This window comes from Triticum aestivum, chromosome 7D (assembly GCF_018294505.1).
Source record: "Triticum aestivum cultivar Chinese Spring chromosome 7D, IWGSC CS RefSeq v2.1, whole genome shotgun sequence".
Classification (NCBI taxonomy): Eukaryota; Viridiplantae; Streptophyta; class Magnoliopsida; order Poales; family Poaceae; genus Triticum; species Triticum aestivum.
The window spans coordinates 5,713,213-5,736,213 of record NC_057814.1 but is presented as its reverse complement, the minus strand read 5'-3'; the positions used below and the strand labels follow the sequence as shown (position 1 = coordinate 5,736,213).

Sequence of the window (23,001 nt, the reverse complement as noted above, 5' to 3'; positions counted from 1 at the left end):
CTGGCTTGTGGTAGGTCTGCCACTGCTGCGGTACTTATGTCCATCATTCGTTCGTCCATTCATATGATGGCACAGCTTTCCATATGATCGGAGTGGAGTTCGCTCCCCTTCGGCGCATGGAAAGACTTGTGCGACCCCTTCCTCTCTCAGACCGTCTCTATCCGTCCGTCCCATATTAATTGTCACTCGTAGTGTTAGATACATCTGTTTGGGCGACCCCATATTAATTATCATTCATAGTGTGGGAGAACCTCACGATGAAGCATAAGAATGAACTGGCCGCCCTTTGCGGCGAACTGGCTAGGCCGCCGTGCGAGGCGCATACAGGCCGACCTTCTGGCTAGCTCCCAAGAGGTCTCCGACGACAACCGAATGATGGAGGGGGCCTTCGACGACGAGTCCGGAGTCATGCCCGCCTCATTCCATGCCAGCTTGGCCATGGAGCAGGCACATGCGTATTTCAACACGACCATGGTGGAGGAGGAGCCGCCACCGCAATCGATGTCGGCGTTCCGATGCGTAGGAGTAGTAGCGGTATATCCTCTCCCTCCTCAAGCAGCGTCAGCTGGCGGAGGGCCAAATCTACAGTAAGGGAGGAGGCTGTGGCAGCCATGACCGCGGAGAACACAACTTCGCCGCTGAGCAGCGGGCGTTGTACTAGGTTGCGCGCACTCGCGCTGCCTGCAACAGCGCAGCCTGGCGCGGAGGTGGCATAGGCGCTAACGGACGAGAAAGCTGGCAACTTTGCATCATTCGCGCCGCTAACGGCGTTTCGTTGGCGTTCGGTGGCAGGACGAGCGTGCTGCCCCGCCCATGTTTATCATCGGCCTTACGTCCACTGACTACGGACAGGTTGCAGACTCCGACAAGGAGGAGTAATGCATGGGAGGTGGTGGGGTCTCGAGTTCCAAGTGGGACGGCTCGTCTTCCATGCCCTACTCTTTCTTGCCGGCGACTGCAACTTCACTTCATGGGTCTCATCTCCGCCGAACATGGACACGGCCAATGCGGAAAGGGAATAAAAAGACTTGGTGGACGAGCGTCACCGTAGATACTAGGTCTAGGTCCGGTCGTCTTTGTTAATGAAATATGTTTTTAACACAGTACAGACGCAAGCGCTCATACATACACGCATACAGTCACCCCTATGAACGCACACGCGCACATCCTAGCTCTATGAGCATTTTCGAGAGACTGAGCCGGCATATCATCTAGATGTATGAAGTCACCATAGGCGCCAACTTGAATCATGGTGGGCTGGGGATACCACTGTCCCTCTAATCATTCAACCACAGGTTGGTCCACTGTTAATGAAATATGTTGAAATTGTAAAGAATGTGCTCTGGTTTAAATAAAAATGATCCGATTTACATGTATTCGTTCGGTTTGAGATGCGTGTGTGATACGTCTGAATGGCCGGCTTCAACATCACTGTCCGCGGACTGGTCTAAACCAGTCTGCAGACAAATGCGATGTCTAATTTGGACTTCAGCGTTGGAGATGTTGTTAGTTCTGCAGTTGGAGATGCTTCAGTGGCGTACATCATATATGATTATATGCTGTACACACGCACGTGTTTATATACAGAAGTGCACCCGACAGTTTGTGATGATGATGTGTGCCATCCATCATGCATGCATGCATGATTGTCCCCGTCGGCATGACTCGACAAATGAAAGCAAGGATGTGGGTCTGGCACTGTTGCATTTGAAGGACTTGGCATCCTATGCAGCCAGGGTGTGATCCTAAACAAGGAGGATGTTTATTTTTCCTTCAATATAGTAAAAAACATCTTAATATTACAAAAATTACATCAAGGTGATCTCGCAAAAAAAAAAAAGAAATTACATCAAGGTCTCTGAACCAACGAAGGACCATTTCCATCGTCAAAACAAGCTAGATGACAACACATTTATTAAAGATGCATGAAAAGCAACAAACATTCTCATTTCGGCCACTGCGAATGCTGCCTCTCTTCTCCCATGCAAGCTGGAGCATCAGCTCTTCAGTTTGCAACAGAAGTTCAAAGCAAAGAAAATCACAACTTTTGCCGACAACCCCATGCATGCTTGCCTAATCAGCAACTTCCAAGAATCCAATCATTGGTCCTAGTAGCAATTTTTTTTTGAAACTTTCGATCTATTCATCTTCAATCATGGTGGTACATCAAATACTAGAAATAATAAAAATTACATCCAGATTCGCAGACCACCTAGCGACGGCTACCAGCACAGAAGCGAGTCGAAGGCGCGCTGCCGTCATCACCCCTCCCTCGCTGGAGTAGGACACAACTTGTTGTAGTAGACAGTTAGGAAGTCGTCGTGTTAAGGCCCCATAGGACCAATGCACCAGAACAACAATCGCCGCCGATGAAATGAAGCTTAGATCGAAAGGATCCAATCTGAAGACACATGAACACAGACGAACAACAACAGAATCTGAGCAGATCCACCAAACGCAACCACAACCGAATCTCGCGAGATCCGCCAAAGACACACCTCCATACGCCCTCCGACGATGCTAGACACACCACCGGGACAATGGATAGGTAGGGAGAACCTTATTCCATCTTCAGGGTGCCACCGCCGTCTCGTCGTCCTAAGCAGGACATAATCCCTAACAAAACTTGAAGAAACATCTAAAATTGGAGCCCTCCCGCCGATAAGGGCCGGGATCCACCGCACACCCATCACCATTAGGTCACAAGAGATGTGGCAGATCGACGACACCGTCGATGGGAGGCAGAAACCATAGCCACCTTTCCTTAGAACCACTAGGAGTCATTCACCCCGCGTCCCCCGCGTCGCCCCTCGCCTGGGCGACTCAGGCGGATCGGCAATCCTAGCCGCCGGGCTGCCGCAGATCCCGTGCCTCCCTCTGTCGCCACTCGAAGAAGCCATCGGGCAAAGCCTGGTGGCGACGGCGGTGGCGGAGGCTCCCTCCCCTCCCACACAGGTTTGGGTGATGAGGGGCATCCATGGGCGTGGGGGGCACCTGCCCAGATCTGGATCGCTGGCGGTGCGACGTCTCTCCGGCGGCGGCGCGTGGCGGCGGCATGGTGTTGGGCAGTGGCGGGCTGGCGCAGTGCTGCAGGGTCGACGGGGAGGACTGGTGGTGCGGCTGTTGGCGGCGATGTGCGGGTTGGCTGATCCAGCCCGTACATGTGGCCGGCCGGCGGCTGCGTGGAAGGGCCAGCGAGGGGCGCCGGAGGCCTCTGCTGGCGATCCGGCGGAGCTTCTGGATCGGATCCGGTTGTCACGTCCGATCCGTCCGGCCGTTTGGGATACTACGGGTGCCTGGCGGTCTGCTGCCGGATCTTCGCCGGAGTACCGACGACGACGTACGTCTTCGTGGCGAGGTTCCGCTCGGTTCCAGCCAGCCGCGAGATCGGGACGACGTGGCTTCCTGTGAAAATTGCGCCTGACTGTGGTCTTGGCGGACGATGGCGGCGTCTCGGACGTCGTTCCCTTCTCGAGGCATCGTTGTTGCAGGTCACGTCAACCTGATCGGGAAGTTCCGGGGGAAACCCTAGATCTGGGTCTACCGGATCGGACGATGACGGTGCCTTCAGTGTCATTCTTCCTCCCAGGGGCATCATTTTGGAGCAAGTGCTGGCTGAAGGGGACAAGAGGAGGAGCGGTGTTTCATCTTGCCCATTGATGACGGCGGGTCTCGGCGGCGTGGCGCAGTGGAGACTCGGCGCCCGATGCGCGAAGATGGACTCGCGCAGAAGGTTGACGCTGTCTGACGTCGTGGTGGCGTCGGCGGCAGCTAGACCGGGCAAGGTACATGCAGCAGTACAACTCTGAAGATGGATTGATGGCAGGTGGATGCGGCTGCCTCATACCCGACAGGCGTCCTGGTTGAGGAGCACGCCGGACTGGTGGGTGCCCATACCCGGCAGGCGTCCTGGTTGGGACCTCAGGTCTTAGATGTTAGATTTGGCCGCGATGTCTGTTTGGTATTAGGCCCAGACTATCAGCGCCCCTTCATCAACTGGATAGGAGTTGCAATAGATGTTGCGTAGACGGTGGCTTTAGTCTTACTGTTGTATGACTTTGTAAGGTTTTGTGTCAATAATTAATAAAATGACTGTATGCATCATTCAGATGCAGAGGCCGGGGGTCTTCCTCCTTAAAAAAAACCTTTCCTTAGAAGGAGAGACGTAGGGAGGCGAGACGCACGGGTGTCAGCTTTGTTCTTTTTGTCCCCCCCCCCCCCCCCCAAGGTTCAACCCACTTGCTTCTATTTCATTTTGTTTTGGTGGGTTTGTGTGTGCCCACATATTCTCCATTGTTGGCTTGGCTAGTAGCATTTTACTTATGTGGAAAATGAATATGGTATAATCCACAAACCACATGAACAGTGAAAACGGCTCTAAGGAAACTTGTACTTACAATGACGATAATTTACATGGATTTTTGTTTTCCTGCCACTGTATAGGTAGGTATAGTGGAACTTTAACATAATTTTTTGGATTTATATAGAACCAAACATACAATGTTTAGTTTTTTTTTGAGAATCATATACAATGTTTAGGCTGTGTTTGGTTGAGCTGCAGATTCTGTAAAAGCTGCTGTGAGCTGTGAGCTGTGAAAAAGCTGCTGTGAACTTTCTGCTGTGGAAAAGCTGGAAGCCGTTTGGTTGAAACAACTGTGAAACTGTAGATTTGACTGTGAATGTTCTATGATGCCCCTTAGGCCATAGTGAAATATGTTAATTTCCTAGTTGACCGTAGAGCAGTGATACATATATGGTAGGCAATTGAACGTCCATTTTGCAAAGGAAAATTATGACAATTAAGATGACTCATAGGTAACACATATGCAATTTAACGATTATGGTTTGATGTTTCATATATCCAAACAGATAGATACACCATAATATTATTATGGAAGACGTGGAGCATAGAGAAAACACATATGGTTCACATGATGATGACCTTCATCGACATAACTAACTTATCTTGCCATGGCAAGACAAGCATCAGCTATCCTACTACGAATATTGTTCATGCTATCTTCGTTCTCCTCTTCTTCAACGGGATCCGCTTGTGTTGGTGCCACCTCCTTTCGTAGCACTGGAGGTACATACTCATCATCGGCATCACATTTATCAAAAACTTTGTCACTCAACTTGCTATCACGAATGAAATTATGCAATGCCATGCAAGCAATGATGATATGCTTCTGTGTACGAGGTGAGAAACTTGGGACCCCTTTCAAGATGCGCCATTTCTGCTTGAGTACCCCGAAAGCACGCTCAACAACATTTCGAAGGGATGAATGTGAAAAGTTAAACAACTCGTACTTCCCTTCAGGTGGACGATGACGGCGAAGACGAAATTCCGGCAGATGGTATGTACTCCCCTTAAAAGGAGCAAGGTATCCCGTTCGGTTTGGATACCCAGAGTCGACAAGATAGTATTTCCCTGAAAAAGAACACAAAGTTAGCGTCACACATAAGAATATAATTAATGATGACATCAGTTACTACATTATACCTTTGGGTGGTATAGGAAATGAAGGGAAGTGTGCTAATGCATGATTCAAGACCCTTGTATCATGTGCACAGCCCGGCCAACCCGCAACCACAAACGTAAACCTCATGTCAAAGTCACATACTGCAAGCACATTCTGAGATGTGAAACCATGTCGACATCTATGGTTAACCGCATCATCTGCAGGCACTGAAACTGGCACATGTGATCCATCTATGGCACCAATAGCGCCTTTGAAATGAGGCCAGAAACGCTCTTCCTTAATCTTTTCATGCTCATGCCTAAAAGTAGGATCTCTAGGTTTGATGTTATCTTTCGCTAACTTGCGCAAACATAACAAAACTTCCTTAAACTTTGTATGAACTGTCCAAAGTGATCGTACAAAACGGTTCTCAGCTTGAGCAAATGATTGAGGGCCTCCAACAATCCATAAGAACATGGCCAGTGACTCAATTGATGAAACATTAGTGGTTGACGTCAAACCATATGCAGAGACAAGCAAATCATGAAGTGCCATGAAAACATCATTGCCCATTCGAAACATTTTATAAAAGTATCTAGGTCGACCGTAACACTCCATGACCCATTGAAGTCCTGTTTGCCGAGGCACTCTGTATGTTTTGTTCAAGTATCGCTCAACATAGAGGTTACCTAGGTTTCCCATGATAGCAGCCTGATTCGCAAGTTCAGCTAGAAGTTTCATTCCCTCTTGTCCCTTTATGGCCACTTCTTCCATTCTTGCATCCATCTACATAACAATATAAAAATGTTAAAATATTCTGCATCACATAAATATGACCAGACTACACGAGCAATTATTTCTCGCAACATAAATATTGTAAAACAACACAAGCAAATATTTCTCACAACATAAATATAGTAAACAACACGAGCACATATTTCTCACAACATAAATAAGGTAAAACAACACGAGCACATATTTCTCACAACATAAATATGGTAAAACAACATGAGCACATATTTCTCACAACATAAATATGGTAAACAACAGGAGTAAATATTTCTCACAACATAAATATGGTAAAACAACATGAGCACATATTTCTCACAACATAAATATGGTAAACAACAGGAGTAAATATTTCTCACAACATAAATATGGTAAACCAACATAAGCAAATATGGTCCACGACAAAAGCAATTACATCCACAACGAAAGCAAATATGGTCCACAAATAACCAAATTTGGTCCACAATGAAAGCAAATATAGGTCTATAACATAAACAAATATGATTCACTACACGTGCTTCAACATCTCCTTCTCATGCTCCCTCTCCAAAAAATCAAACCTCCCTTCTTTTGTTTCAAGAACATTGAAGATTTCCCTAAACTCGGGCTTCACTATAAGAGTGAGGGTTGTGTGCATGAGAGCAGTTTTTTCCTTCACACCACATTCTTTGACCATCTTCATTACTTCTGAAATGGTGGGAACATGGTTTGTGAGAGGAGCGGATGATGCTTCAACACTTGAAGTTATCTTCTCCACTCCACTTTCTATTTTCTCGCATGTCTGCTTGTACAATCGTAAGAATGGACTCTTCTCTTCCTTCTCCTCATTTGCGTTAGAAGGTTGCTTGCGCTTCTTGCTTGGTTTTGGTTTCTTCGAAGATGCCAACTTCATTTCAGCACGACCATCGGGCTTCTCGAAAGGAACCGCATTATCATCACTTGATTCATCAGAAGATATATCTCCAGCACAAGAAGCACTAGCCCCAGTAACATGTACTTTGTCAAATATGATGTGCAAATCTTCAAGGTGCTTTGGTCCCTGTTTTTTGAACTTCATATGATTGCATTTCTTTCCTGTACTCTCTTGGCATCTCTGAAATGGATTTTAATGTATAAGTGAGATAATGCAACCATATAGAACCATGCCAAATGAAAAACAAAATGGCTAGTCCTACCTTGATATGTTCATCCCACCATTCTTTAGAGCAATCAACGGTTCTCTTCGCATCATCCCATCCAAGCCCAGTTGCTTCATTTTTCAACTCCATGAACCAAGTGTACTCATTTTTTATGGCATCCCACTTGTTTTTGAATTTATCCTTGGGATACTTCTTTCCCGTTCTAGCTTCCCATTTCTCCAAAACGTTTTCCCAACCCCTCTTGTTTAAATAACCTAATGGCCTATTCCCCTTTTCAACCTCTTCTCTCAATATTTCAATGAGTTTCTTGAGATGGGCATCATCCCACACCGCCTTCTCAGTCATACTTCAATAAAGCAATATGAGAAAAGCACGTATCAATAATAATGCATTACATAATAGCAGCAAGTACTCAAATAGTATGTACAAGTAGCAAACATAATATCTATGTACAAGAAATTTTTGTGAATGTTGTTTGCTGTCTTTTTAGATGGCATGTCATGCAAGCTTATACATCACACAAAAAATAGGTATATCATGTTCAGCTTCTGTACATATCATGTATACAAGCAATTAAACATTACATAAATAAAATTGTGCAAAAAATTCAAAGGAAACCTAAACAGGGAGGGTGAGGAGGAAGGAGAGGGGGAGGGAGCAGGGAATTGCTGTAGATTTGACTGTGAATTGTCTGGAATGATCCTATTTACATCCAATATAGATCATCAATAGACAACAATATGACAAAGCAAAATAAATCCATCCTATTTCTACTTGTACAGGAGGTGGGAGGGGGGATAGGGGAGTGGGAGGAAGGGGAGCAGCTACCTTTCAGAGTGGAGGTAGGAGCTCGCGTCGGGGCTGCGGGAGGCATCGCCGGCGGCAGGGCGCGCGGAGGTGGAGGACGGCGCCCCTTGCTGGTCCGGTGGTCCTCGCGGGCTCTTGAGGCGGAGAGGTCCGGCGAGCAGTAGAGGAGGGAGGAGGTCGCGACGGGGAGGCGGCGCCAGCGGCTGGGCAGGCGGCGGTGGAGGGCCGGCGGCGGCGGCTAGGAACCCTAGCTGCCGCTCGGGTCGATGGGGATTGGGGTTCCGATGTGTTTTTTTACGAGGGGTGGCCTTCTGTGGTGCCGGATGACTCGCTCGGGAGGAATAGGCCCAATCGTTTTCCACTTACGAATGGCAAAGGTGGGTAAATACATTGAAACTCTCAGGGGACAGCTAAAAGTGCATTGCTGAAGTTGGGGGTTCACCTGCTTCGAAAAATACACTGCGGGGAAGCCGTAACTTTTACAGATTCTGCTTCTCTGTTTTCCCCTTTGGTTAGTTTATAGCTTCCAAAAGCCAGAAGTTGGTTGTAGAAGTCCAACCAAACACAGCCTTAGTATGAGCAATGGATAGCAATAAGAAAGGATTTTAAGCCCAGCCCAGACGCGCAATGAATGCGACAGCACCGTTGCACTAGTGCGTTTGACGGAAGCTACTAATAAATAATCTAGCAAGCTAATTTGACGGAAGCTACTACCTTTGGCGGAAGGTAGCGACAACATTAAGTGGAAGGTAGCAATTTTGATTGCATGATAGCGGAAGCTAGGTAAGCTAGTGTTTAGAAGTACTATTACCATGTCCTACTTAGCCTTATATGTGTTTGCATTTGGCGGAAGGTTGTAGCGTTTGACAAAAAGCAATTATTTTAAAACTATTAGAGGCGGGCATTTGAGATTTGCGGAAATGTATGCGGGCACCGTTGGATGGTAGGCTCCCGCATCGTGTCTGCGGACTAGTTCTTCTATCTGCGAACTAATGCTGGAGCAAATTTATGAATCAGCGTTGGAGATACCCTTACTTGTCTGACAAAAAAAAACTCAATTGCCATTTTTTTATGCAATTGCATGCAAAATATAAAAACTTGATATAATTAAACTGGCAAGCAAAAAAAAATCATTTTTGGCAATTACATGTAATTTTTTTGAAAACACATCATATTTAAAACTAGCAATCAGAGCAAATCGTTATTGGCATTCACGTGTAAGTATGACAAAAATGGCATAGATATAACTAGCAAAGCACAATAAATCATTATTGGCAAACACGTGTAAAAAAATGACAAATCAACATAATTAAACCGGCAAGCACAACCTATGCCATTGTTTTGAAAAAGCTACCTTTGATATGCATACAGATTGAGAGGTGATAGTACAAATCACAACCGCCGGCCGCCAGGCGCGCGCCACGGCCCGTCCCGCTAGCCCCCCCCCCCTCTCTTTCCCGCTTTCTCCCTCCCTTCCCCGTACCCTCCGCGTCGCCTCCCCGAGCGAGGCGACCAGGGGGCTCCCCCTCCCGCCTCCTCCCAGCGCCCCCTCCTAATCCCTTCCCGCCGCCGCCGGCGTAGGCCATCGGGCCTTGCTCGCGTGGTGCCGATGACGGGGGGCCCATTTTTCCCCCCGCACGGCGCCGCGGCTCGGGTGGTGGCGGCTGGCGGCGGTGCACCCAGGCCGGCGGCGCGGCTTCGCGAGCGGCGCAACTCCGGGTTGCGTGGTGGCATTGGGGCAACTGCTTAGCTGCGGGGCGGCGCGAAGGCTGGTGGCGGCGCCCTTCCGGCCCAGATCTAGGCCCTTTTGGGCCCCATCTCGGTCTGGCCGGGCCTGGCGCGGGCTGTCCGGCGTCGTCTCCGGCGGACGGAGATGTGGCTCGGGCTGGTGGTGGCGGAGACGGCGGCGCGTGTACTGCAGCACGGCGACGGGAGCTTCACGAGCCCGTTTCCGGCTCGGCCGGGCGGGAGTGCCTGGTTTGCTCCTGAGCTGCGTCCGGTCGGTTACGTTGAGGGTGGTGGAGGCTGTCCCCTCATGCGTGGCTGCTGACCCTGCCGCTACCCATTCCCGACTGCTTCCTCTTGATCCCGCCGGTCTCGCTTCGCTTGCCATGGTGAGACGGCGTTGGTGACTGCAAGACCGTGGTGGCGCATATTGATGGACGACAAGTATGGTGGAGCGCGATGGTTTGTTTGGGGCCGTGGTTGGTTGGCGGTTGGGAGAAATCCTTATCGGCGTGCCCGGCACCGACGCGGTGACGCACGTGGGTGCCACTGTGCCTTCTTGAAGGGCGCCCTTTATCGGATATACCCCTTCCCCATGTCCCTTGGCGTACCGGGGGAAACCCCAGGACATGTCCAGGTAGCAGCGTCGTTGTCGCCGCGTTCCTTCTTAAAGGTGTTGCTTGGTATCGGCGTTCCGGAGTGCTAGTAGCGTGGTGGAATTCTCCGGCGGGCGCAGCGGTTTCGAGTCATCTTCGTTTGTTGATCCGTCGTTGTCGGCATTTTTTTCCTTTTCTATTTTTTCTTTCATTTCTTTTGGGCGTGCTTGTGCTGCTTCCGCCTCAGCATCTATCATCGGTTGTATCGGTGTTTTGCTTTGGAATACGAAGCGGGGGAAATCCTTTTTGTTAGAGATGATAGTACAATGTGCAACCAAGGCAGCAAGTGAAAAAAGAGAAATTAAACATGGTGACCGTTTAAAAATGCAGCTAGTTTAGCTCCTCGCTTAGCAAATACGAGTAGCAAAGGTAATGGAACGCAGTGTAGTTGAGCACTGTAGCCGACAGCGACACATGCAGAAGTATAGCACGCCCGGGGCCACCACATGCAAATGTTGGCATTAACCAGTCATGGTCCTATTTTAATTTGATCACCTCCTGTTAAGAAGTAACTATGTGCTAATTTGGATCTTGTGAGATGAGCTGCACTTTTTAAACAAGACTAGGCCCCCTATAAAAAGACCAGGTCAGATCACCTCCGTCGTAAAATATTATGAGTGTAAAGTTCATTAACCTAATATTATATTTTAATTACTCGTACGTGAGACAAACAACCAATGGTCCTGATCATTGGATACGTCCGGTCTCAATCTACTGTACTTCCCTTTTTCTGTTAAACAATACCAGCCTTTGCATCAACTGATGCACACAACCATAATTTATTGTAAAGCATTCGAACGTACATAAGACATAAAGAAAGATCCACTTGCCAAAAGCATCCGAATAGAGATTATAAGATGCACGTATGCATCAGAAATGCTATTACTACGCTGCCTCTCAAATCGGCTGAACAAAGCCCACACGACCATCTCAATTTGGTGCACCCAAAGTTCAAAGTAACCCGCGCCTCCACAGGCCGAAGTAACGACTCCCAACAGATCTAATGCATAGTCTAGTGCATAACCTGCAAGATATTAGAAACTCTTCCATTATCAAAAAATATCACCACGACAAGTCCAAATAGAGCATACTTGTCTACCAATGCCACTTTCCAACCATATTTGAAATACTAGTCAGAGGGAAAGTTGAAAGCCATGAACCCCACTCGCTAAACCAGGGGAGCAAATAAAGGAACAAATGGTGATAGTTTCTTCACCATCACATAAGCAACATTTTTTTAAAATTCCATTCAAGCATTTTTTGACCATTTTGCATGGTTTAGCAGCATGGCTTGGCCCGAGGCTTGGCCCAATATTTTAGGGTGATAAAGCTACTCCTCTCGATCCATATTAATTGTCACTGATTTAGTACAAACTCATAATTCTAAATCAGCGACAATAAATATGATCAGAGGGAGTAGTATATTTGAGGCCTTATGCTATATATGCCTTTAGACAGGTGAGTCTGACAAATAGTCCGTCGTGATCATGTTGTTCATGCCAGCTCTATTTTTGTTTTGAAGGTGCATGTGAGTGGGTGGATCAACTCGTTCAAGTGTACATTATGACGAGATCAACAATAGCTAAGAAGAGATCAACAATAGCAGCCTGCAGAAAAAAAGCAATAGTAGTCTATGTTATTTAACTTTAGTTAATTAGCCCCGTCCAACACAACTGTCAGCCATTGTTATTTCCTCGTTCAAGTGTACATTATGACGGGATGCAAGTTTTTTTTCATAGTAATACAAAGCTTATTCATATTATAAAGATCATAGTACAAACCACGTAAAGACCGACATGACGAAACTAAAACAAAATATCATGCTAGCCTTTGCACAAAGGACTACCAACTAACAAGTAAAAATACAATCAAGACTGAAGAATCCTCCGAGCTCGACACCAACGCCCATCATCTGCCTCCGGCTCCATATCTCTCTGCATTTGTGCACGGATATGAGGAGGTTGAGCAAACTTCATGTGTGATTTGTTGGGTAACGCAGTAATTTCAAAAAAATTCCTACGATCACGCAAGATCTATCCAGGAGAAGCATAGCAACGAGCGGGGAGAGTGTGTCCACTTACCCTTGTAGACCAAAAGCGGAAACGATTTATCAACGCGGTTGATGTAGTCGTACGTCTTCACGATCCGACCGATCCTAGCACCGAATGTACGGCACCTCCGTGTTCAGCACACGTTCAGCTCGATGACGTCCCTCGTACTCTTGATCCAGTTGAGGCCGAGGGAGAGTTTCGTCAGCACGATGATGTGGCGATGGTGATGATGAAGTTACCGGCGCAGGGCTTCGCTTAAGCACTACGACGATATGACCGAGGTGTGTAACTGTGGAGGGGGGCACCGCACACGGCTAAAAGATCAACTTGTGTGTTCTAGGGTGCCCCCTCCCCACGTATATAAAGGAGGGAGGGAGGAGGAGGCCGGCCAAGGGTGGCGCGCCCAAGGAGGGGGGGGGGGGAGTCCTACTCCAAGTAGGATTCGCCCCCCACCCTTTGCTATTCCCACAAGGAGAAGGGGGGAAGGAGGAGGAGGAGAGAAGGAAAGGGGGGGGGGCCGGCCCCCAACCCTAGTCCAATTCGGTTTGGGCTAGGGGGGGCGCGCGCCACTCCTTGGCCTGCCTCCTCTCTTCCACCACTAGGCCCATGAGGCCCAATAACTTCCCGGGGGGGGGGGGGGGGGGTGGAGGGGGTCCGGTAACCCCCGGTACTCTGAAACTTATCCGAAACGACAAGAACCATTCTGGTGTCCGAATGTAGCCTTCCAATATATGAATCTTTATGTCTCGACCATTTCGAGACTCCTCGTCATGTCCGTGATATCATCCGGGACTCCGAACAAACTTCGGTACATCAAATCACATAACTCACAATACAAATCATCATCGAACGTTAAGCGTGCGGACCCTACGGGTTCGAGAACTATGTAGACATGATCGAGACACATCTCCGGTTAACAACCAATAGCGGAACCTGGATGCTCATATTGGCTCCTACATATTCTACGAAGATCTTTATCGGTCAAACCGCATAACAACATATGCTATTCCCTTTGTCATCGGTATGTTACTTGCCCGAGATTCGATCGTAGGTATCATCATACCTAGTTCAGTCTCGTTACCGGCAAGTCTCTTTACTCGTTCCGTAATGCATCATCCCGCAACTAACTCATTAGTCACATTGCTTGCAAGGCTTATAGTGATGTGCATTACCGAGAGGGCCCATAGACACCTCTCCGAAACACGCAGTGAAAAATCCTAATCTCGATCTATGCCAACTCAACAAACACCATCGGAGACACCTGTAGAGCATCTTTATAATCACCCAGTTACGTTGTGACTTTTGATAGCACACTAAGTGTTCCTCCCGTATTCGGGAGTTGCATAATCTCATAGTCATAGAAACATGTATAAGTCATGAAGAAAGTAATAGCAATAAACTAAACGATCATAGTGCTAAGCTAACGGATGGGTCTTGTCCATCACATCATTCTCTAATGATGTGATCCCGTTCATCAAATGACAACACATGTCTATGGCTAAGAAACTTAACCATCTTTGATTAACGAGCTAGTCAAGTAGAGGCATACTAGGGACACTCTGTTTGTCTATGTATTCACACATGTACTAAGTTTCCGGTTAATACAATTCTAGCATGAACAATAAATATTTATCATGATATAAGGAAATATAAATAACAACTTTATTATTGCCTCTAGGGTATATTTCCTTCAGTCTCCCACTTGCACTAGAGTCAATAATCTAGATTACATAGTAATGATTCTAACACCCATGGAGTCTTGGTGCTAATCATGTTTTGCTCGTGAAAGAGGCTTAGTCAACGGGTCTGCAATATTCAGATCCGTATGTATCTTGCAAATCTCTATGTCTCCCTCCTTGACTTGATCGCGGATGGAATTGAAGTGTCTCTTGATGTGTTTAGTTCTCTTGTGAAATCTGGATTCCTTCGCCAAGGCTATTGCTCCAATATTGTCACAAAAGATTTTCATTGGACCCGATGCACTAGTTATGACACCTAGATCGGATATGAATTCCTTCATCCAGACTCCTTCATTCGCTGCTTCCGAAGCAGCTATGTACTCCGCTTCACACGTAGATCCCGCCACGACACTTTGCTTAGAACTGCATCAACTGACAGCTCCACCATTCAATATAAACACGTATCCGGTTTGTGACTTAGAGTCATCCGGATCAGTGTCAAAGCTTGCATCGACGTAACCATTTACGACGAGCTCTTTGTCACCTCCATAAACGAGAAACATATCCTTAGTCCTCTTCAGGTATTTCAGGATGTTCTTGACCGCTGTCCAGTGATCCACTCCTGGATTACTTTGATACCTCCCTGCTAAACTAATAGCAAGGCACACATCAGGTCTAGTACACAACATTGCATACATGATAGAACCTATGGCTGAAGCATAGGGAATGACTTTCATTTTCTCTCTATCTTCTAAAGTGGTCGGGCATTGAGTCTGACTCAACTTCACACCTTGTAACATAGGCAAGAACCCTTTCTTTACTTGATCCATTTTGAAATTTTTCAAAACTTTATCGAGGTATGTGCTTTGTGAAAGTCCAATTAAGCGTCTTGATCTATCTCTATAGATCTTCATGCCCAATATGTAAGCAGCTTCACCGAGGTCTTTCATAGAAAAACTTTTATTCAAGTATCCCTTTATGCTATCCATAAATTCTATATCATTTCCAATCAACAATATGTCATCCACATATAATATTAGAAATGCTACAGAGCTCCCACTCACTTTCTTGTAAATACAGGCTTCTTCAAAAGTCTGTATAAAACCATATGCTTTGATCACACTATCAAAATGTTTATTCCAACTCCGAGAGGCTTGCACCAGTCCATAAATGGATCGCTGGAGCTTGTACACTTTGTTAGCATCCTTTGGATCGATAAAACCTTCTGGTTGCATCATATATAACTCTTCTTCCAGAAATCCATTCAGGAATGCAGTTTTGACATCCACTTGCCAAATTTCATAATCAGAAAATGCGGCAATTGCTAACATGATTCAGACAGACTTAAGCATTGCTACGGGTGAGAAAGTCTCATCGTAGTCAACTCCTTCAACTTGTCGAAAACCTTTCGCAACAAGACGAGCTTTGTAGACAGTAACATTATCGTCAGCGTCAGTCTTCTTCTTGAAGATCCATTTATTCTCTATGGCTTGCCGATCATCGGGCAAGTCAACCAAATTCCATACTTTGTTCTCATACATGGATCCCATCTCAGATTTCATGGCTTCAAGCCATTTCGCGGAATCTGGGCTCATCATCGCTTCCTCATAGTTCTTAGGTTCGTCATGGTCAAGTAACATGACCTCCAGAACAGGATTACCGTACCACTCTGGTGCGGGTCTTACTCTGGTTGACCTACGAGGTTCGGTAGTAACTTGATCTGAAGTTTCATGATCACTATCATTAGCTTCCTCACTAATTGGTGTAGGAATCACTGAAACTTATTTCTGTGATGAACTACTTTCTAATTCGGGAGCAGGTACAATTACCTCATCAAGTTCTACTTTCCTCCCACTCACTTCTTTCGAGAGAAACTCCTTCTCTAGAAAGGATCCATTCTTAGCAACGAATATCTTGCCTTTGGATCTGTGATAGAAGGTGTACCCAATAGTCTCCTTTGGGTATCCTATGAAGACACATTTCTCCGATTTGGGTTCGAGCTTATCAGGTTGAACCTTTTTCACATAAGCATCGCAACCCCAACTTTAAAAACGACAACTTGGGTTTCTTGCCAAACCACATTTCATAAGGTGTCGTCTCAACGGATTTAGATGGTGCCCTATTTAACATGAATGCAGCCGTCTCTAAAGCATAACCCCAAAACGATAGCAGTAAATCAGTAAGAGACATCTTAGATCGCACCGTATCTAATAAAGTGCGGTTACGACGTTCGGACACACCATTACGTTGTGGTGTTCCAGGTGGCGTGAGTTGCGAAACTATTCCACATTGTTTCAAATGAAGACCAAACTCGTAACTCAAATATTCACCTCCACGATCAGTTCGTAGAAACTTTATTTTCTTGTTACGATAATTTTCCACTTCACTCTAAAATTCTTTGAACTTCTCAAATATTTCAGACTTATGTTTCATCAAGTAGATATACCCATATCTGTTCAAATCATCTGTGAAGTTCAGACAATAACGATACCCGCCTCGAGCCTCAACACTCATCGGACCGCATACATCAGTATGTATTATTTCCAACAAGTCTGTTGCTCACTCCATAGTTCCGGAGAACGGAGTCTTAGTCATCTTGCCTATGAGGCATGGTTCGCAAGCATCAAGTGATTCATAATCAAGTGATTCCAAAAGTCTATGAGTCATCTTGCCTAGTATGGAGTTTCTTCATGCGCTTTATACCAATATGACCTAAACGGCAGTGCCACAAATAAGTTGCACTATCATTATTAACCTATATCTTTTGGCTGCAATACTGTGAATATGTGTATCACTACTATCGAGATTCAACAAAAATAGACCACTCATCAAGGGTGCATGACCATAAAAGATATTACTCATATAAATAGAACAACCATTATTCTCGGATTTAAATGAATAACCGTCTCGCATCAAACAAGATCCAGATATAATGTTCATGCTTAACGCTGGCACCAAATAACAATCATTCAGGTCTAAAACTAATCCCGATGGTAGATGTAGAGGTAGCGTGCCGACGGCGATCACATCGACTTTGGAACCATTTCCCACGCGCATCGTCACCTCGTCCTTAGCCAATCTTCGTTTAATCTGTAGCCCCTGTTTCGAGTTGCAAATGTGAGCAACAGAACCAGTATCAAATACCCAGGCGCTACTACAAGCATTAGTAAGGTACACATCAATAACATGTATATAAAATATACCTTTCACTTTGCCATCCTTCTTCCGCCAAATACTTAGGGCAGTTCCGCTTTCAGTGACCAGTCCCTTTGCAGTAGAAGCACTCAGTCTTAGGCTTAGGTCCAGACTTGTGCTTCTTCACTTGAGCAGCAACTTGCTTGCCGTTCTTCTTGAAGTTCCCCTTCTTCCCTTTACCCTTTTTCTTAAAACTAGTGGTCTTGTTAACCATCAACACTTGATGCTCCTTCTTGATTTCTACCTCCGCAACTTTTAGCATCGCGAAGAGCTCGGGAATTGTCTTATTCATCCCTTGCATATTATAGTTCATCACGAAGCTTTTGTAGCTTGGTGGCAATGATTGAAGAACTCTGTCAATGACACTATCATCAGGAAGATTAACTCCCAGTTGAGTCAAGGTGGTTGTGGTACCCAGACATTCTGAGTATATGTTCACTGACAGAACTATTCTCCTCCATCTTGCAGCTATAGAACTTATTGGAGACTTCATATCTCTCAATCCGGGCATTTGCTTGAAATATTAACTTCAACTCCTGGAACATCTCATATGCTCCATGACGTTCAAAACGTCGTTGAAGTCCCGGTTCTAAGCCGTAAAGCATGGCACACTGAACTATCGAGTAGTCATCAGCTTTGCTTTGCCAGACGTTCATAACGTCCAGAGTTGCTCCTGCAGTGGGTCTTGCACCTAGCGGTGCTTCCAGGACGCAATTCTTCTGTGCAGCAATGAGGATAATCCTCAAGTTACGGACCCAGTCCATGTAGTTGCTACCATCATCTTTCAACTTAGCTTTCTCTAGGAATGCATTAAAATTCAAAGGAACAGTAGCACGGGCCATTGATCTACAACAACATAGACATGCAAAATACTATCAGGTACTAAGTTCATGATAAATTAAAGTTCAATTAATCATATTACTTAAGAACTCCCACTTAGATAGACATCTCTCTAGTCATCTAAATGATCACGTGATCCATATCAACTAAACCATGTACGATCATCACGCGAGATGGAGTAGCTTTCAATGGTGAACATCACTATGTTGATCATATCTACTATATGATTCACGCCCGACCTTTAGGTCTCAGTGTTCCGAGGCCATATCTGCATATGCTAGGCTCGTCAAGTTTAACCCGAGTATTCTACGTGTGCAAAACTGGATTGCACCCATTGTATGTGAACGTAGAGCTTATCACACCCAATCATCACGTGGTGTCTCGACACGACGAACTGTAGCAACGGTGCATACTCAAGGAGAACACTTATACCTTGAAATTTAGTGAGAGATCATCTTATAATGCTACCGCCGTACTAAGCAAAATAAGATGCATAAAGAATAAACATCACATGCAATCAATATAAGTGATATGATATGGCCATCATCATCTTGTGCCTTTGATCTCCATCTCCAAAGCACCGTCATGATCACCATCATCACCGGCTTGACACCTTGATCTCCATCGTAGCACCGTTATCGTCTCGCCAACTATTGCTTCTACGACTATCGCTACCGCTTAGTGATAAAGTAAAGCAATTACATGGCGATTGCATTTCATACAATAAAGCGACAACCATAAGGCTCCTGCCAGTTGCCGATAACTTTTACAAAACATGATCATCTCATACAATAATTTATATATCATCACGTCTTGACCATATCACATCACAGCAAGCCCTGCAAAAACAAGTTAGACGTCCTCTACTTTGTTGTTGCAATTTTTACGTGGCTGCTACGAGCTTCTAGCAAGAACCGTTCTTACCTACACATCAAAACCACAACGATTTTTCATCAAATGTGCTGTTTTAACCTTCAACAAGGACCTGGCGTAGTCAAACTCGATTCAACTAAAGCTGGAGAAACAAACACCCGCTAGCCACCTGTGTGCGAAGCACGTTGGTAGAACCAGTCTCATGAACGTGGTCATGTAATGTTGGTCCGGGCTGCTTCATCCAACAATACCGCTGAATCAAAGTAAGACGTTGCTGGTAAGCAGTATGACTATTATTGCCCACAACTCTTTGTGTTCTACTCGTGCATATAACATCTACGCATAGATCTGACTCTGATACCACTGTTGGGTAACGCAGTAATTTCAAAAAAAAATCCTACGATCACGCAAGATCTATCTAGGAGAAGCATAGCAACGAGCGGGAGAGTGTGTCCACGTACCCTCGTAGACCAAAAGCGGAAGCGTTTTATCAACGCGGTTGATGTAGTCGTACGTTTTCACGATCCAACCGATCCTAGCACTGAACGTACGGCACCTTCGTGTTCAGCACACGTTCAGCTCGATGACGTCCCTCGTACTCTTGATCCAGTTGAGGCCGAGGGAGAGTTTCCTCAGTACGACGGCGTGGCGACGGTGATGATGAAGTTACCGGCGCAGGGCTTCGCCTAAGCACTACGACGATATGATCGAGGTGTGTAACTGTGGAGGGGGGCATCGCACACGGCTAAAAGATCAACTTGTGTGTTTTAGGGTGCCCCCTCCCCACGTATATAAAGGAGGGAGGGAGGAGGAGGCCGGCCAAGGGTGGCGCGCCCAAGGGGGGAGTCCTACTCCAAGTAGGATTCGCCCCCCCTTTCCTATTCCCACAAGGCTAAGGGGGAAGGAGGAGGAGGAGAGAAGGAAAGGGGGGGGGGCGCCCCCCAACCCTAGTCCAATTCGGTTTGGGCTAGGGGGGACGTGCGCCACTCCTTGGCCTGCCTCCTCTCTTCCACCACTAGGCCCATGAGGCCCAATAACTTCCCGGGAGGGTTCCGGTAACCCCCGGTACTCCGAAAAGACCCGAACCATTCCGGTGTCCAAATGTAGCCTTTCAATATATGAATCTTTATGTCTCGGCCATTTCGAGACTCCTCGTCATGTCCTTCATCTCATCCGAGACTCCGAACAAACTTTGGTACATCAAATCACATAACTCATAATACAAATCGTCATCGAGCGTTAAGCGTGCGGACCCTACGGGTTCGAGAACTATGTAGACAAGACCATGACACATCTCCGGTCAATAACCAATAGCGGAACCTGAATGCTCATATTGGCTCCTATATATTCTACGAAGATCTTTATCGGTCAAACCGCATAACAACATATGTTGTTCCCTTTGTCTCGGTATGTTATTTGCTTGAGATTCGATCGTTGGTATCATCATACCTAGTTCAATCTCGTTACCGGCAAGTCTTTTTACTCGTTCCGTAATGCATCATCCCGCAACTAACTCATTACTCACATTGCTTGCGAGGCTTATAGTGATGTGCATTACCGAGAGGGCCCAAAGATACCTCTCTGAAACACGGAGTAACAAATCCTAATCTCGATTATGCCAACTCAACAAACACCATCGAAGACACCTGTAGAGCATCTTTATAATCACCCAGTTACATTGTGACGTTTGATAGCACACTAAGTGTTCCTCCGGTATTCGGGAGGTGCATAATCTCATAGTCATAGGAACATGTATAAGTCATGAAGAAAGCAATATTAATACACTAGACGATCATAGTGCTAAGCTAACGGATGGGCCTTGTCCATCACATCATTCTCTAATGATGTGATCCCGTTCATCAAATGACAACACATGTCTATGGCTAGGAAACTTAACCATCTTTGATTAACGAGCTAGTCAAGTAGAGGCATATTAGAGACACTCTGCTTGTCTATGTATTCACACATGTACTAAGTTTTCGGTTAATACAATTCTAGCATGAAAATAAACATTTATCATGATATAAGAAAATATAAATAACAATTTTATTATTGCCTCTAGGGCATATTTCCTTCATGATTAATTGGAAATTGACCCGATTAAGCGGGGCACAATTGAAAAGCAAGGAGAAAAACAGAAATGCAGAGAGGATAAAAAAGAAGAACGAAAAAGTTATGGCACAGTAGATTAAAATAGAGGAGTATTTTTTTTTGAACACAATGCAATCGCAGATGCTCACATACATGCACATACATTCATCAATATGAGCGCACACACACATAACCTACCCCTATGAGCACCTCTGAGATACTGAGCCGGCAACATATTGAGATTTTGAAAGTTACCACAGGCGTCCTCGTAGTCGACGGGAAAATCTCCTTCCATTGAACGAACAATGCTGGATAACCTGAAATAAATCCAAAAAATACAATCACTAGTGCCAAATATAGGACTTGAAACTAGTGGGTTGGTTCCACCATAAGGAACCTAACCATCTATAAAAATAGAGTATTGAACTAATGATAGCATGTGTATATATATAGAACCCAAAAGGTTACTCCTTGGTATCCTTCTCGGTCTCTATACAAGAAATTATAATATTTATTGTGGAACCACCACAACTATAGTTAAAAATCATGGATAATCACCGTTTTTTAACCTATTGAGAAAAAAACTCTAACCCTCAAGTGACCGTCGAGAAATGGCACTAAACATGCGTTGCATCCCCCTTTGATTGTAGATTTGACACTGGGTCCACTCATCAGGACCCGATTTAGAAGCAAAAAATGGGCGTGTGCGCATTGAATAGTCTTGTCTTCTTCTCCCAAACTTTTTCCACTCTCTAGAAAAATGCTAGCTAGTGTAGGAGCTGCAATGCGCCTCAAACTTTCAAATATGATTCTTGTGGTTTTCTCTCAAAAGAAACTATGAAAAATGATAGAGGTTTTAGAAAATTAAACTTTAGGAAATTTGAACTTTCATAAATTTATACTTCCACAATGTTGGACCTTTAAAATTTAAATGAGTGCAACATATGATGACCATTATGTTTTTTCAGGATATTACCAAACGTGTCCTCCTCTCTTACATACGTGCATTATTCTCACCTCTCTCACTAGATATATGCATGCATGCAAAACAAGACAAAACTATTGATGTCAGCCTAGATTCCATCCCATATTTAAAAAAATTAAATGTTGTGTAGCTCAAACCGTTGGTCCGGTTCAAAATCCATTTACACCATTAAATCTGTCGCTAAGAGATCTTGAAAACTAGATCCCGTGTTGATCTGTTGCATCAACTTTTTTCGGTCAGAATATCATGACTGGGCTAGGTAACTTACCATGCATGTAGTATGTAAGTTACCATGGTGTTTACACTGAAGTTACGAGGAGCATAGAAAAGGTTGCATCACCCTTCTCCCCATATGCACTAGAGGAAAAAAAATCTGATGGCATCCTAGATTATCCCCATTTCAAATATTTAAAATATTTTATAGCTTAAACCAACCGGCATGATTGAAAAATCCCTTTTCACCATCAAATGCACCATGACGAGATGTTCGAAACTAGATCCCATGTTGATATATTTTAATAATTTTTTTGTCAAAAGTTACCAGGCCCTATGGTATGTAAGTTACCATGATTTTTACACATAAGTTATCGGGGTATGTTTCAACAAATTTTTTCCCAAGTCAAAGTTACATGGTGTTGTACGTAGTTTATCATGTCTGCAGTGAGTAAATTACCAAATTATTTACACATAAGCTAGGTATGTTTCAACC

General features: G+C 45.3%; 1 protein-coding gene across 1 annotated transcript; it reads right to left on the bottom strand.

Moving 5' to 3' along the window:
- Positions 1-6,618: 6,618 nt before the first annotated feature.
- On the bottom strand, positions 6,619-8,498 carry LOC123168697 (L10-interacting MYB domain-containing protein-like). Its single transcript, XM_044586564.1, has 3 exons — positions 8,219-8,498; positions 7,427-7,736; positions 6,619-7,344 (listed from the first exon to the last, which is right to left on the bottom strand). The coding sequence occupies exons 2-3, from the start codon at positions 7,733-7,735 to the stop codon at positions 6,760-6,762; spliced, it is 894 nt and encodes a 297-aa protein (XP_044442499.1). The 5' UTR covers position 7,736; positions 8,219-8,498; the 3' UTR covers positions 6,619-6,759.
- Between the last annotated feature and the right edge of the window lie 14,503 nt (positions 8,499-23,001).

Coding starts and splice junctions, on each gene's coding strand:
- LOC123168697 (XM_044586564.1), bottom strand. CDS start 7,735: ATGACTGAGAAGGCGGTGTGGGATGATGCCCATCTCAAGAAACTCATT. Junction 7,345..7,426: donor GGTGGGATGAACATATCAAG/GTAGGACTAGCC, acceptor AATCCATTTCAG/AGATGCCAAGAGAGTACAGG.